Source organism: Oncorhynchus tshawytscha, linkage group LG19 (genome assembly GCF_018296145.1).
Source record: "Oncorhynchus tshawytscha isolate Ot180627B linkage group LG19, Otsh_v2.0, whole genome shotgun sequence".
In the NCBI taxonomy this organism is placed as follows: domain Eukaryota; kingdom Metazoa; phylum Chordata; class Actinopteri; order Salmoniformes; family Salmonidae; genus Oncorhynchus; species Oncorhynchus tshawytscha.
In genome coordinates this window covers 44,391,614-44,408,898 of record NC_056447.1, presented here as the reverse complement: position 1 = coordinate 44,408,898, position 17,285 = coordinate 44,391,614, and the positions used below count along the sequence as shown (strand labels likewise).

At 42.6% G+C, this 17,285-nt stretch overlaps 1 protein-coding gene and 1 pseudogene across 2 annotated transcripts; both read right to left on the bottom strand.

The window, feature by feature from the left end:
- LOC112219141 overlaps nucleotides 1–17,285 on the bottom strand; it is a 228,866-nt pseudogene that overhangs the window by 103,330 nt on the left and 108,251 nt on the right.
- Nucleotides 4,660–15,135, bottom strand: LOC121840082 (B- and T-lymphocyte attenuator-like). 2 transcript variants are annotated; one of them, XM_042301723.1, is made up of 6 exons: nucleotides 14,871–15,135; nucleotides 11,899–12,219; nucleotides 11,733–11,777; nucleotides 11,219–11,347; nucleotides 8,516–8,565; nucleotides 4,660–6,795 (listed from the first exon to the last, which is right to left on the bottom strand). In XM_042301723.1, exons 1-6 carry the CDS (start codon nucleotides 14,950–14,952, stop codon nucleotides 6,412–6,414), a joined length of 1,011 nt encoding a protein of 336 aa, XP_042157657.1. In that variant the 5' UTR covers nucleotides 14,953–15,135; the 3' UTR covers nucleotides 4,660–6,411. The 2 variants fall into 2 exon arrangements, with proteins under 2 accessions (XP_042157657.1, XP_042157658.1); XM_042301724.1 differs by lacking the exon at nucleotides 11,733–11,777 and having other exon boundaries at nucleotides 14,871–15,133.

Sequence of the window (17,285 nt, the reverse complement as noted above, 5' to 3'; positions counted from 1 at the left end):
AGATTGTATACGGCATCCTTAAGGAAGGAGCCATCCAGCTGCTCACTCAACAAATCGGACAACAACTGAGGATAGACCTCAGAAAACAGGCTAATGGTGCTGTGTCATCCGTGAGATGGTATGAGAGACCACAGGGCCAATCATAAGCCTTTCAGATCCAAAGCCAGTGTCTCTCCATGCATACACCCAACCGCCCACCCGCCCACACAGGGCTCATAGCCTCATACAAGGATAGACTATAAAACCATAGAAATATAGTCGCATTCAGCAGAGAGACACGAGGGGAGAGGGGGAGGGAGGGATAGGGGGACAGAGAGGAAAACAGACAAAGAGAGGAAAACAGAGACAAAGAGAGGAAAAGAGAGAAATACAGGAAAAGGGGAAGAGAGAAGCAGAAAGAGGAGAGACAGGAAAAAGGGAGATGGAGAGAGAGAGATGAGTGGGAGGAATTAAAGCCTTGGGCTGCTCTGTTTATCCACCACCGGCACCCATCCTTCATGTGTAGAGCAGGACCCGTGGACGTAGAGCAGGACCCGTGGACGTAGAGCAGGACCCGTGGACGTAGGGCAGGACCCGTGGACGTAGGGCAGGACCCGTGGACGTAGGGCAGGACCCCTGGACGTAGAGCAGGACCCCTGGACGTAGAGCAGGACCCCTGGACGTAGGGCAGGACCCCTGGACGTAGAGCAGGACCCCTGGACGTAGAGCAGGACCCCTGGACGTAGAGCAGGACCCGTGGACGTAGAGCAGGACCCCTGGACGTAGAGCAAGACCCCTGGACGTAGAGCAAGACCCCTGGACGTAGATTAGGCCTCGTAGTCGTGCCTCGCCATCAGTAACAAACAAGGGTTTAAGCGAGGAAAGATGGATCAAGACGCTATTGCACACTGACGGCACCCTTCCATTTATTTATTTCCTTCTCTCTCTAAGTTCTCTGTCATATACAGTACACACAATATACTCTCTTGCACATACAAGCAAGCTCACACACACACAAGGTATTGCGGCACGCCAGACCATTAATTCAACAGGGACAGTTCACTTTGTCATTTTATCCCCCTCTCCTCCACTGCTTGTACCATAAAAGACATCAGTATCTGGAGATGAGATCTAATTTGAGACAGATGGGAGATGGGAGTCTGCAGGTGCCGGGTGTCTGGTGGAAGGATTTGAAGGAAAAAGAGAGAGAGAGAGAGGGAGAGAGAGAGAGAGAGAAAGAGAGAGACAGAGAGAGAGACAGAGAGCGAGAGAGAGACCGAGAGAGAGAGAGAGAACAAAAGACAGTGAGATTGTCTCTCGGTCTGAGAAAGAACGAAAGATGTAGGGAAGGAGAGAGAGAAGAGAGTGGAAAAAGAGAGCAAGAGAGGGGGGGGGTAAAGGCGCTGAAGCGTTTCCCGGGGAACCGTGCAACAGACCTGTTTGGCTTCTTTGAAAGAACGAGAGGGGTAGTGAAGGACAGAGAGAGGAAACAGAGATAGAGAAAGGCAAAGAGAGAGACAGAAAGAATGAGAGAGGTAAGGAAGGAGAGAGAGAGAGAGAGAGAGAGAGACAGAGAGAGAAAGAGAGGGGAGGGGGGAGCAAGCATAAAGGTAAAAGGTACTGGAGCGTTTCCCAGGGAACAGTGCAACAGACATGTTTGGCTTCTTTGCATCTGACAGCTGTGCAGCAATCTCGTACTACAGAACAGGTTTGATTTTTATCAACCTCATCCTCTGTGTACATCTGTCCACAACTCAACAACACACAGAAATGAATGGCATTCTTATCTGAGTACACACAATACAGTTCTGTACTGTAGCCTGGCTTTCTATACCAGACACCACCACACTGCATATGATTTTCATGATGCCAACAGCATGTTTCTTGTGCATGTATATAATAATATTACAGTCAAAATCCACTGGATAGGATATAATGCTGTGAGGCAGTGAAGGAGAATGTTCAAGGCCCTGCATCTTTGTGATGGTTAGGAGATCACAATCACATATAGTAAAGCACACACTCATGCAAGCATATAAACCCTCACATCTACTAAATGTGGTTACTTGGAAGTCGGGGCAACGTACGTTTTTGGTTTCCCATTTCTTCTCGGAAGGAAGCCATACATTTCCTGACCAGTAAAACAGAAAACTTACTGGGAATGTCCATTTTTAGCTTGCAGGGAGGTTCTGAGAACGTTTACTATGGTTCCCTGAATGTTTTGGAATTAGTCCACTGCGCCACCAAGATGGAGCTAGCGTTCACAAAACCGTTCATTTTGGTCTATTCAAACAAACCCCATTTCAAAGGAAACAAGCACCCATTAAGATCAACACACCTGAACACACTTAACAAGACAGAGTACAGAGAGAGTTTTGTTGATGTTGGGAATGGAATGTGTTTTTAAATAACATTCTTAGAATGTAACTAATGTTTGCTTGTGCTTTTTATGGAACGTTTTCATGTTCTGAGAACATGACTTTAAAGTAAAGATTCACCCATTTTGAATGTTATATTGTTTTTGTGTATCTCTGAGCGATGCTCTATCGATTCCCTGGGTCATTTCATGTGTATCTGAGTTATTGCCGTTCAAGCAGGCAGAACTTCTGCCAGTGTGATGTAGCATTGTGTTAAAGGGTCTCTGGAAGTTAATAGGAATATGACTTTTAGATCGTTAAAACGTCTGTCATACATGTCAGATTCTAATACTGGCCGATGTCTTCTCTCAATGAGCCATTGATCATATTTTCGCAATATTCCTACCTTGAGAAATGTGTAATTTAACAGAGGGTCTAACACATTTCTCCTATTTGTCTGCCTCTTCAGTCCAGGGTGCATTGCATGGTGTCGTTGTGAATGTCAGACTCCACTCTGTGAGGCACATCAATCTGCAGGTTAAACATGGTGAGATTGTAGACTCCTAAATTGATATTGCATTTTGTTTAGGCAATTATAAAGCTAACTACCTTCTTCACATGCTGATATTGACTTTGGTAGTATTGTGTGTAGCTACATTTGCTAGCTAGCTACTGGCCAGCAAGCCCATAGAGAGAGCATTGCATTGTGGGTTTTTTAGTCGTCTTGAGCTGCAACAGATTTCCACAATGATTTTCACGTTGCTACCAACCTTATTACAATGACAAAATTCAATTCAATTCACAATATTGTTCTCACATATTAGTGTTATGCAACACTGTAAATTATAGGAATGAGTGGTTTTGGGTGGATTTTTCCTTTAAATAGAAACATGAGGAAACCTGCAGAAAACATTATGCTGAAGTTCTTAGAACATTATGTGCTAGCTGGGTATCCTGCACCATTCCCAGAACATTGTGGGAAGGTCGTGTGCAAAATAACCAAAGGAGAACCACGCTCTCACCAAGGTCTAAGAAATATATGGTTCTCAGAACATTATGTGCTAGCTGGGATAACATATGCACACACACATACAGGGACAGTAGATCAGGCATGAACACACACACACAGAAAGCTTCTCACTGCATCACAGGATATGTAACCGTGTGCTGCAGCATGTGGGGGTTTTGGTTTGTGTAGCACAGGAAACCTCCTAATCACATCCCAGCACAAGAGGTAAACTGCAAAACACCCTGCACAACGACAGTAACACCTCAACTAAACCCAAGGCCAGGGGATTGTCAACACTCACAGTGATTTCACTGAAACTGGTTGATTACAGTAAGGAATGGAGAAGAGTAATATTGCAGTGAAAATTATATTATAGTAAATCAAATCTGATTATTTGTTTAAATAGGAAACACGCAATCACAGAAAAATGCATTAAACAAAACAATCAATCACAGTTACATTCACAGTCAACTGATTTCCACCTAATTACAGTGCAGTGGAATATTTCAAGTAGGCCTCAAAAATCAACCTCTGTAAGAAAGTTGTACCCAAAAGGCCATAGTTAAAACTGACATTATCATTGGTGGAAGTTCAAAGTTCGATGCAGCCAGCTGATCTATTTCTGTAATACCACGAAGGGGTGTCTGCAGCCCAATATGGCGACCGAAGTATGGGAGAGTGGGTGTATGGATTATTAGCTAATTGGGCAGATTTGTTGCTACTGAATACCGTTTTACGTGGCTGATTGGGCTACAAGAAGAGTCGATAAGCCGGACCAGTGCACCGGGGTTGTATGACATGCCTGCCGAAGTCCTTCCTACTGGGTATCATGCAGTGGAGGCTCCTCAGAGGAGGAAGGGGAGGAACATCTTCCTCAGTGAATTTCATAAAAATTTAAATAGCAAAATATTAAGAAGTAAGCCTTTTTAGATAAAACTAGACTAAATGTATTCAAGTCACCAAATAATTGATTAAAACACACTGTTTTGCAGTGTTGGTCTACAGTAGCCTAAACAGCACCATGGTGTAGCTTTCATTCAAAGTCTAGGTTGAGGAAACCTCATGATGAGTATAGGGAAAATTTGACTATCATGTAGTAGCCTAAACCTATCGATGTTACATTGAACTGGGTGAATGGAATATGAATGACAGTCATCCAATAAGCTGTAACAGAAATAAGGCCATGCTCATCCCTCATCGGGGCTCCCGAGTGGCGCAGCGGTCTAAGGCACTGCATCTGCGTGCTTGAGGCGTCACCACAGACACCCTGGTTCAATTCCAGGCTGTATCACAACTGGAGGTGATTGGGAGTCCCATAGGGAGGTGCACAATAGGCCCAGCGTCGTCCGGTGCAGGCCATCATTGTAAATAAGAATTTGTTCTTAACGGACTTGCCAGGTTAAATAAAGGTTAAAATAATAAGAATCTTAAATGGCACCGATTGCCACTGGTATCGTGGTCATGTTGCAGGCAGCAGCTAACGTGGCAATGTTTTCTCTCAAATTATTTTATTTAAAAGAGGGCAGCAGCCTACACAAGAAGTAACTAATATTGATAACCATCTTGATACATACAGTACATACAGTCTACTACTCAATGGGGAGGGCACGCATGAAAACCAAGAACACCGGACCCAGTACCGTTCGCTCTCGTATGACAGGCACTACTGTCCAGCAACGGTGTGGGAAGTAGCTACCTAGTAGCCAATATCAGGGTGACAGTCACAGTAATATGAGGGTGACAGTCACAGTAATATATCAGGGTGGCAGTCACAGTAATAAATCAGTGTGACAGTCACAGTCACAGTAATATATCAGGGTGGCAGTCACAGTAATAAATCAGGTTGACAGTCACAGTAATATATCAGTGTGACAGTCACAGTAATAAATCAGAGTGACAGTCACAGTAATAAATCAGAGTGACAGTCACAGTAATATATCACAGTGACAGTCACAGTAATATATCAGGGTGGCAGTCACAGTAATATATCAGTGTGACAGTCACAGTAATGAGGGTGACAGTCACAGTAGCATATCAAAGTGACAGTCACAGTAATATGAGGGTGACAGTCACAGTAATATATCAGGGTGGCAGTCACAGTAATATATCAGAGTGACAGTCACAGTAATATATCAGGGTGACAGTCACAGTAATATATCAGGGTGACAGTCACAGTAATATATCAGGGTGACAGTCACAGTAATATATCATGGTGACATTCACAGTAGGAACATGCGTACAACCCATAAAGCAACAGTACACCCATCATCAATACTTCAAATGTTTTTATTTAATATTTATTTAAACTAGGCAAGTCAGTTAAGAACGCATTCTTATTTACAATGATGGCCTAGGAACAGTGGGTTAACTGCCTTGTTCAGGGGCAGAACAACAGATTTTGACCTTGTCAGCTCTGGGATTTGATCTAGCAACCTTTCAGTTACTGACCCAACGCAAGGCTAGCTGCCGCCCCAATAAACAATCTTCAGTTTTAAACCGGAAAATGTACAATTATTCATGTAATTCTAACACTCAGACTCATCCTCTGGCTTAAAAACAGATGTCCCAACTCTCGCAGTATGGTAGCTCAATGTGAGGTACACTCATAGAAAAAAGGGTTCCAAAAGGGTTTTACGTCTGTCCCCATAGGAGTACCCTTTTTGGTTCTAGGTAGAACTCTTTTAGATTCCATGCAGACCCCTCTGTGGAAAGGGTTCTTCATGGAACCCAGAAGGGTTCTACCTGGAACCAAAGGGGGTTCTTCAAAGGGTTCTCTTATGAGGACAGACAAATAACCCTTTTTGGTTGATGATAGCACCTAGTTGTGTGTCACAGTCTGGTTGAGTGGCAAGAAACGGAAGAGAAAAAAATACAGCGCAATCAAAACCGTCTAACCTATAGCAGACGATTTGACACACCCACTACTTCCCTTTTGACACACCCACTCGCCCATACTCCGGTCGCCATTTTGGGACGCAGCAACCCCTTCTCGTAATCAGGGAGAAACAAAGACCAGTAGGACTGTGACCCTCTGGGAAGAGGAGTTTTACTTCCTGGTTCCAGGGCTCAGGACACTCGTATGGCTGCGTACTCTGAGCCCTCTACCCGAGGCTGTGCAGGGCGCGCAGCGGCTCGAGGCTTTACCTGATGGTTTAGCGCTGCGTACATAATATCACTCTCTTCCTCTTTCTCCTTCCCGTTGCTATAGGTATTGTCCGTGTCCACCGGGACAGCTACCTGATTGGCTGCAGCTTGGCCGGAAGCCGGATGAGTGCGACGTGGGCCCCTGGCAGGTGCGTTGTCATAGATACAGTCCGGCTGTGAGGTGGGCTGGGCTTGTGCCTGGGCTTGGGGCCGGTCCTGGGATTGGTGGGATCGGATGCTTCCTCTGTGGTGGGATTGTAGGTTGGGTCGTGGGAATGCTTGCTGGGTCATTGGTATAGCCATATACTGCAACAACAAGTAAGCTACTTTAATACTCTGTGTATTTGCAACCCCACCCTTGATTATAGTGGGCCACACCTGTGTCATGACATTGCCCTGTTGGGTGAGGTTTATAAATACCTTTCCCCTTTTCTCTCCCCTCTACAGAATGGACTCTTGGAAAGCCCTTTGTTAACGTAGAGAGTATGGTAACATCAAAAGGTTGGGGAATTTAACAATATTTCTGTAATCCAACCAGTTGAAAATACTTAAAGACCATGATGTCAGATCAGTTGTTGTCTGGGACATTATTACTGATGACAGGACAACATAAAGTGTATCTTGAAAGTCTACACATTCTAGTCTAGACATTAGATTCACATGGAATTGTTGTGCAATTTAAATGTTTAAATATGAAACTGTGTGTGAGAATATTAAATGTAATTTTAGCCTTCTAAATGAGAGAATTGTTTTCAAGTAATTTTATTCTCACTCAGTGGCCACGCTTAAGTGAACAGACATTGGTTGGAGAGGGATGAAACACGCCCTTCTCTTCCCCAGTATAAAGCCCCTGTGACCTAATTCATGTCAGACTAAGCAAACCCCAGTGTGAGCTGTGGTTGCGAATGGCTGAATATTCACTCTACATAACGAAATTTACATGACAAGATCATGTGGAGGTGACGATCACCACGCTGGAAGGAGGAATTTCGACTAGACCAGCCAGAATACAGCACGAGCTGATTATGGCAACTTGGTATGAACTTTGAACTCCTATTCACTATAGAATAAGTGAGAAATTCTGTACGTCAACTTATCAGCTGCAGCTGTAAACGTACGTGGCCTAGGAAAGGACAGACGATCTCCTGAGAACGACAGGCTACTTCAACGTATCCGCTCTACAACACTACGACCAGAAAGATTCTTCAAAGGACAATGGCGATATCTGCTGGGCAAACCAGTCTTCCATCTTCAAACCATCTATCGAATGGTTCAGTGTAAATATATATCTTGCATTTTCAATTTCCGAATGGATGATTATTAGAATGCATAAGATTCTATATTTACGGTAGCATAGCTTCTCAAGGTCCGATAGAGACCCAATCCCCTTTGTCCCTCAGTTATCCCGCTCTTTCATTCAGACCCAACCCCCTTTCTTTGGGTAACCAGCCGTCATATCGGTTTCATCCGCTAGGGACTTTTGCTTTTATGACATAATTAGTAATCAATGTATGATCTATCCTGTGTATATGTAATTCTGTGTGATTATTTAGGTATTTAGTAAATAAATCATTAAGCCAAATGTTGTATTGCTGATTCAACTTGTTAGCCAGGGTTCGTGCAGATAACCAAGAATTTTACGACATTCAGATGAGACTAAATAAGGTGATGATTAATAATTGACTGCTATTGATTATAAAAGATCTTCAGATCTTTAAGAGTTTATTCGGAAAAGAGCAACTCTATAAACACTCTTCCGTGGTGCCCCAGGTTATTAACGAGTTAATTGTTGCATGGTTTAATTCAATCACGTAATCAAACGTTAGGTAATCGATTTGATAAAATAGCCTGTCATATAATTGAATCAGTCAGAGACACAACACCTGGGACTGACAGACAAGGAGTGCACCAAAAGACTCCACCATGTTACATACTGTAAACACATTAAAGACCATCCAGAATCTGTACTAATAGTACTAATACAGGACTAAATGAAAGTTAGATGTGTAGTGTATATCGGTTTGACCTGGTTCTCTGTTTGGTCCTCTTTCCTTGACTTCCTGGCCGGACAGGCACCTGCAATTAAGGGAATCATGAACAAAACATTGAAATGAAAAGTCATGTCCCAGAAATAAATGTATGTAAATGTGCTATGGCCATCATCAGTCTGTATTAATGTACTATGGTCATCATTAGTCTGTATTAATGTACTATGGTCATCATTAGTCTGTATTAATGTACTATGGTCATCATCAGTCTGTATTAATGTACTATGGTCATCATCAGTCTGTATTAATGTGCTATGGTCATCATCAGTCTGTATTAATGTACTATGGTCATCATTAGTCTGTATTAATGTGCTATGGCCATCATTAGTCTGTATTAATGTGCTATGGCCATCATTAGTCTGTATTAATGTGCTATGGCCATCATTAGTCTGTATTATGGCCATCATTAGTCTGTATTAATGTGCTATGGCCATCATTAGTCTGTATTAATGTGCTATGGTCATCATTAGTCTGTATTAATGTGCTATGGTCATCATTAGTCTGTATTAATGTGCTATGGCCATCATTAGTCTGTATTAATGTGCTATGGTCATCATTAGTCTGTATTAATGTGCTATGGTCATCATTAGTCTGTATTAATGTACTATGGTCATCATTAGTCTGTATTAATGTGCTATGGTCATCATTAGTCTGTATTAATGTACTATGGTCATCATTAGTCTGTATTAATGTGCTATGGTCATCATTAGTCTGTATTAATGTGCTATGGTCATAATTTTTTATTATTTTTTTTTATTCTTTTTTTCACCTTTATTTAACCAGGTAGGCTAGTTGAGAACAAGTTCTCATTTACAACTGCGACCTGGCCAAAATAAAGCAAAGCAGTGTGACACAAACAACACAGAGTTACACATGGAGTAAACAAACATACAGTCAATAACACAATAGAAAAAAAAGAAAGTCTATATACAGTGTGTGCAAATGGCGTGAGGTGGTAAGGCAATAAATAGGCCATAGTAGCGACATAATTACAATTTAGCAAATTAACACTGGAGTGATAGATGAGCAGATGATGTGCAAGTAGAAATACTGGTGTGCAACAGAACAGAAAAGTAAATAAAAATATGGGGATGAGGTAGGTAGATTGGGTGGGCTATTTACAGATGGACTATGTACAGCTGCAGCGATCGGTTAGCTGCTCAGATAGCTGATGTTTAAAGTTAGTGAGGGAAATACAAGTCTCCAGCTTCAGCGATTTTTGCAATTCGTTCCAGTCATTGGCAGCAGAGAACTGGAAGGAAAGGCGGCCAAAGGTGGTGTTGGCTTTGGGGATGACCAGTGAGATATACCTACTGGAGCGCGTGCTACGGGTGGGTGTTGTTATCGTGACCAGTGAGCTGAGTTAAGGCGGAGCTTTACCTAGCATAGACTTGTAGATGACCTGGAGCTACCCTGCCGATGAATATGTAGCGAGGGCCAGCCGACTACAGCATACAGGTCGCAGTGGTGGGTGGTATAAGGGGCTTTGGTAGCAAAACGGATGGCACTGTGATAGACTGCATCCCGTTTGCTGAGTAGAGTATTGGAAGCTATTTTGTAAATTACATCCCCGAAGTCGAGGATCGGTAGGATAGTCAGTTTTACGAGGGTATGTTTGTTGCGAAATAGGAAGCCGATTCTAGATTTCATTTTGGATTGGAGATGTTTAATATGAGTCTGGAAGGAGACTTTACCGTCTAGTCAGACGTTGTCCACATATTCTAAGTCAGAACCGTCCAGAGTAGTGATGCTAGCCAGGCAGGCGGGTGCAGGCAGCGAACGGTTGAAAAGCATGCATTTGGTTTTACTAGCGTTTAAGAGCAGTTGGAGGCCACGGAAGGAGTGTTCTATGGCATTGAAGCTCGTTTGGAGGTTAGTTAACACAGTGTCCAAAGAAGGGCCAGATGTATACAGAATGGTGTCGTCTGCATAGAGGTGAATCAGGGAATCACCAGAAGCAAGAGTGACATTGTTGATATATACAGAGAAGAGAGTCGGCCCGAGAATTGAACCCTGTGGTACCCCCATAGAGACTGCCAGAGGTCCGGAAAACAGGCCATCTGACTTGGCACACTGAACTCTGTCTGCGAAGTAGTTTGTGAACCAGGCGAAGCAGTCATTTGAGAAACCAAGGCTGTTGAGTCTGCCGATAAGAATACGGTGATTGACAGAGTCGAAAGCCTTGGCCAGGTCGATGAATACGTCTGCACAGTACTGTCTTTTATCGATGGCAGTTATGATATCGTTTAGTACCTTGAGCGTGGCTGAGGTGCACCCGTGACCAGCTCGGAAACCGGATTGCACAGCGGAGAAGGTACGGTGGGATCCGCAATGGTCAGTGATCTGTTTATTAACTTGGCTTTCGAAGACTTTAGAAAGGCAGGGCAGGATGGATATAGGTCTATAACAGTTTGGGTCTAGAGTGTCACCCCCTTTGAAGAGGGGGATGGACCATGGCAGCTTTCCAATCTTTAGGGATCTCGGACGATACGAAAGAGAGATTGAACAGACTGGTAATAGGGGTTGCAACAATGGCGGCGGTTAATTTTAGAAAGAGAGGGTCCAGATTGTCTAGCCCAGCTGATTTGTATGGGTCCAGGTTTTACAGCTCTTTCAGAGCATCTGCATTTGGATGATCATTAGTCTGTATTAATATACTAAGGAAATCGTGAGCATCTTACCTTTACAACCATGCATTGAGAGCATGGATATGGTTATCACCACGATGACAAACACCATAATCCCAGCCGAGGAGTAAACATAAGGCCACACCCACTCCAGGAAACTGTCACTCTGACTCACTGTCCTGTCTATAAGAAAAAGAGGCCTGATTTCCACTATGAACAAGGAGGAAATGTCCCCCCACTCCACATTTGAATTTATAAAAGCTATAGGCCAAAAAATATACAAATACAGGAAATTATTTAACAGCAAAATAATTCTGCCTAATTACACACATGCAGACACACATATTTTAAATCAAAATGACGCTCCTGAAGAGGTTTGACTCAACATGGATACTAGGTTACTAGTTTTAACTGGCTGTTAGGGTGTTACTGGTTACCACAGTGTTTCAGAGCTAGGTGTGACATAGCATTGTGTTGTGGTGTGCCTTGATGTACATTCATACTGCAGCACCTTTCTGTTCAGTGTGCAATGCATGCTAAGCTATGAAGAGTCAAAATCTCCTCTTACTTGTTTCATTGTTCTGATATAAATCTGTGGTGTCTTCAATTCTCTCTGAAATACATAACAATTGACACCCATCACAGGGGGTTTGCTTCTATGAATGGGAAAAATAACTAAATGTTTGACTGGTTAAACATTTCAAACTGAGAAAATGTATTAATAGATTGCTCACCTGAGACGATAACATTGATAGAATGACCCACAGCCGTGTGTAATTCACACCTGTATAGACCAGCATCACCTCTGGATATGTTTTTGAAAGTCAGAAATGAGATCCATGTAGTGTTTGTCAAATTTGTCAACTGTGTTCGAATGAGAGTTGTTGTGTTGACAGTTAGGCATATGTTTGATTCATCAAACTTACACCATGATGGTGTTGGTGAGTTGGAACAGAAATCAACAGAACAGTTCATCTTCAGTTGTTCCCCAGTTGAAGCTCTCAATACTGTGTTCCGTGTCACTCTAATCTCCGGGAAACAATCAGAATCTTGACCTGCAAAGAATTAAACTGAAGTAAGTCACTGCCTGACCAATAGGTCAATAAGGTCACCCATCACCTCTATATCAAATCATACTGTCACAGGTGTCGTTGGAAGTAGACCAAAGTACAGCGTTGTGAGCGTATATTTTATTTTTTAAATGTCTCCAACAAACCAAGCAACAACCGTGAAGCTTAAAGGGCTAAGTGCCACAAAGAAAGTTAACTACCAACACTGAAGGAGGGTAAAAGGGTACCTAAGTATGGTTCCCAATCAGAGACAACGATAGACAGCTCTCCCTGATTGAGAACCATACCCAGCCAAAACATAGAAATAAAGGAACATAGAAAACAAAACATAGAATGCCCACCCCACATCACACCCTGACCTAACCAAATAGAGAAATAAAACGGCTCTCTAAGGTCAGGGGGTGACACATACACACACAAAAAAAATACTAATATTGCAACAATGGCTACAGGGACAGGCCTCAATCTTTCTTTAGCTGGATCCTAGTTGGTTGAAAATACGATTTTTACTAAGATGAGAGGTGATTAAAGATTGCAGACAGGTGAAGGAGATTTTCCCATTCATCAGAATTTCCCCTTGGTATCAGTGACAGTGACATGTTCATGACTAATAGAAGTGAGATGCACACAGAGAGATTTTAAAAAAAGGACAAAACACATTTCACATCCTGAAGAGTTGGAACTCAATTAGCATAAAACAATGGGACTACAGGTTGTAGGGAACTGAGATTCAACCCCACCTGCACTTATTCAGTGCTGCATCCTGTCTCAGACTAAATAGGACCACCTCATCATACCATGGGGGAACTTAAAGACTTTCAGACTTCATAATCGTCACTGAGTAACTGAGTATATCCAAAATGGTCTCAGTTTAACTCAGTATAACTGACCATCAATGCCATTCTGAATGTCAATTAGTGGCAAGGAGTGTCAGACTTCCCAGTATCAATGAGAGGACAGTAGAGGTGACAACACGATAGCATCATATACGACTTTACTGTAGGCCTACCACACAATGGCACACAACTCGGTTATACCTTCCAACCACACAGGAAAACCACAGTAGGGCTATAATAAAGATCCACTATGCAGAAATCGTTCCACCATTTCCTGGTTGCTAAAAATCGAATAGTTTGTCTAATTTCAGTTAATGTGACAAAAAAAGCAAGTATAGTGGAGAGAATTATCGTACCATCTAAACCGCTATGAAATATATTTTCCATAACCAAAAAGATTGTATTTTCAGCTGTTTGAAACTGGCGTACAAAACCAAAAGTACAAGACTCAAAAAATGAAACTTAAAAATGGGGAGCATAGAAATACCGCACAGAGAACAAATCTATCGCTTATTAGACTTGCTTTCAATGAGAGTGACAGATCTATAACTCACATTTCTATGTGAATTTTGTTGGGTCGCCCAAAAAGCGACATATCACAGCTTTAAAAGAGACCACAGGTATGTTCACACAGAGAGATCTGACAGATATAGTATGACTCATTGTGGTTAATAATAAGCTACTGAGGAAAAATAGGGCCTGTATTTTCATAATTATTAAGTTATAATAAGTTAATATAACAGTGGACAGCAGGTAGTCTAAGTCTTGTTTTGCACGCTTTGTACAAAATAATAAAATGCAGTACTACAGGATATTAGCTACAACTGGCATGCTAGCTACAACTGGCATGTTCACGTATCGCCAACCAGGATCAACTGACCATCACCTAACCAACTAGGTGGTCTTAACCAATCATAGCACAGTTTGATACAGCGGTAAAATGCATCCAATTATAATTCAGTATGTTTACACATATGAATATTACAGTCTAGCAGCTAAGAGCGTTGGGCCAGTAACCAAAAGGATACTGGCCGAGCTGACTAGGTAAAATAATTTGTTGATGTGTCCTTGAGCAAGGCACCTATCCCTAATTGCTCCTGTTAGTAGCTCTGGATAAGAGTGTCTGCTAAATCACAAAAAAAAGTATAATATAAATTAACTCATGATTGTTGTTGTTGAAATCATATACATTAAAATACATGACACTAGTATTGGTATAACTGAGATGTGCCAAAAAAAAACAATTCCAGCTGGGTATCAGTAAGAAATAATATTTCTGTGTAATTATAAAATATTGATGTTGTTGATGGATTCAAAATGCCATTGTGAAATGTGGAGTATTTGCTATTCAGCGGAAACAAAATGGAAGCCAGAAGAGCGATTTGTTTCAACAACAACAACTGGAAAACAGGGAGAAGAACATGAACAACATAAATGATTCATCTTTAGGGAGGAAGATCGGGAGGAAATTAAGATGACTTTGAACTAATTTTCCAACCCCGCTAATCTATTATTTTAAGTCCCTTTATCTTTTTCTACAACCGGATATATTTTTTTCTGTCATCGAGCTCTCACACACAAATAAAAAAAATAAGTTTTTTTTTTGCCAGGATGACAAAAACTGGAAGTCTTGAATGTGAGGATGACATTGCAGATATTTACAAACAAATTCACTCAAAGAGAGTTGTTCTTTTATTTACCAGCAACACTTCTCTTACTGTGTGTTGAAACTGAACCAACCACAATACGCTGTAGTTTAATCACATACAAAAAGTTTTTTTTCCCCTGGGTCTAACTTACCATTGGCATCCCGGTGGAAGAGAAGCACAGCCAGGATGGCGAGAGGTAGGCTGGTCCAGGACCAGTAGTCACAGGGCCCCATGGTGACTTGTAGCCCACCGGTCTTCTACAATCAACAGGTTACACCAGAGGTGGTTTAGGAAGACAGCCACAGCATTGGTAGATGATCATCTCTCTGTGTGTTTGTGTGTGTGTAAGAGTGAGTGAAATACACTGTCTGCTCTCTCTCTCTCTCTCTTCCTCAATTTTAAATGTCTCTCACATCAGTCTTAACACACCCAGCATCAGAGTGTTTCTGTCACTGCACAAGTGTTTGTGGTAACATTTCTTCCGTTTTACTTCCTTCACCTACTCTCTCTTTCACTCTTTCTCTCCCTCCCCATGTGCTTCATCCTCTCTTATCTACATAGAGTTGGCTGTGGTGATCACTATAGATGAGATTAGGTTTATTAGTCACATGCACAAGGTTGCAGATGTAATAGCAGGGTACAGTGACATTCTTCAGCTCTGAGCTCCAACAGTGCTGGTCAAAGAGAAGTGGATGAAACAATAATAATAATAATATATACATATTTACAACTGTAACAATTATAAATGTCCATTGGGGGTGGGGGCAGGGTAAACGTCCGTTGGGGGGACACAGGGGTAGCAGGTAGCTGACTAGTGGTGGCTATTCATCAGCCTGATGGTTTGGTGGTAGAAGTCTGACAGTTTTTGCCATGATGTACCTATACTGCCCACGTCTGAGTGATGGAAGCAGGGAGAACAGGCCGTGGCTCGGGTGGCTAAGGTCTTCTTATCACATACGACACCTGGTGCTGTAGGTGTCCTGGAGGGCAGGCAGCATACACCCAATGGTGCGTTCGGCTGAGCGTACCACCTTCTGTAGAGCCTTGCAGGCTGTGATCTAGACAACAGTATGCTCTCGATGGTGCTCCTGTAGAACACTGTGAGGGCCCTTGGGAACAGGCAAGATTTCTTCAGCCTCCTGTCAGTGTGGTTTGAAGAGTCGCTGACGTGATTTCACCACGGTGTCAGTGTGGGTTGAAGAGTCACTGTTGTACTTTCATCACCAGGGTGTCAGTGTGGGTTGAAGAGTCTCTGTTGTGCCTTCATCACCAGGGTGTCAGTGTGGGTTGAAGAGTCACTGTCGTACTTTCATCACCAGGGTGTCAGTGTGGGTTGAAGAGTCTCTGTTGTGCCTTCATCACCAGGGTGTCAGTGTGGGTTGAAGAGTCTCTGTTGTGCCTTCATCACCAGGGTGTCAGTGTGGGTTGAAGAGTCTCTGTCGTGCCTTCTTCCTCACCAAGGTGTCAGTGTGGGTTGAAGAGTCTCTGTTGTGCCTTCTTCACCAGGGTGTCAGTGTGGGTTGAAGAGTCTCTGTTCACGTGCCTTCTTCACCAAGGTGTCATGTGTGGGTTGAAGAGTCTCTGTGTGCCTTCTTCATCACCAGGTGTCAAATGTGGGTTGAAGAGTCTCTGTCGTGCCTTCTTCACCAAGGTGTCAGTGTGGGTTGAAGAGTCTCTTTAGTGCCTTCCTCACCAATGTCATAGTAGGCTGAAGAGTCTCTTACGTGCCTTCTTCACACAGGGTGTCAGTGTGGACTGAAGAGTCTCTGTAGTGGCTTCTTCACCAAGGTGTCCGTGTGGGTTGAAGAGTCTCTGTGTGCCATTCCTCACCAAGGTGTCCGTGTGGGTTGAAGAGTCTCTGTCGTGCCTTCTTTAACCAAGGTGTCCGTGTGGGCTGAAGAGTCACTGTAGTGCCTTCTTCATCACCAGGGTGTCCATGTGGGTTAAAGAGTCTCTGTAGTGCCTTCTTCACCAAGGTGTCAGTGTGGGCTAAAGATACCATTTCAGTTCCTCTGAGATGTTAAGCACATTATAGTAACTTAAATCTTTTACCCCCTTACGGTAGGCCCTGTTACTAAAGTTAAGCACATTATAGTAGGCTAAAGTGATACACATTATAGTAGGCTAAAGTGATACACATTAGAGTAGGCTAAAGTTAAGCACATTATAGTAGGCTAAAGTGATACACATTATAGTAGGCTAAAGTGATACACATTATAGTAGGCTAAAGTGATACACATTATAGTAGGCTAAAGTGATACACATTACAGTAGGCTAAAGTTAAGCACATTATAGTAGGCTAAAGTGATACACATTATAGTAGGCTAAAGTTAAGCACATTACAGTAGGCTAAAGTGATACACATTACAGTAGGCTTAATATCTCATACAATATCTGTCAGATCTCTCTGTGTGAACATACACATAGTCTCTAATATAACCCTGCTGTGGTTTTTCTGTGTGGTTGGAGGGTAATATTGAGTCATGTGCCAACATTGTGTGGTGGCTTTAGGATCTATGCTGTCGTTGTTTTGTCAGCTCTACTATCCTCTCATTGAATGATACTA

Excerpts from the sequence above, each read along its gene's own strand:
- LOC121840082 (XM_042301723.1), bottom strand. The coding sequence starts at position 14,952 with ATGGGGCCCTGTGACTACTGGTCCTGGACCAGCCTACCTCTCGCCATC. Across the intron at positions 11,778-11,898 it reads TATCAATGTTATCGTCTCAG|AGAGAATTGAAGACACCACA; the intron begins GTGAGCAATCTA and ends TATGTATTTCAG. Across the intron at positions 6,796-8,515 it reads AGGACCAAACAGAGAACCAG|TATATGGCTATACCAATGAC; the intron begins GTCAAACCGATA and ends TTGTTGTTGCAG.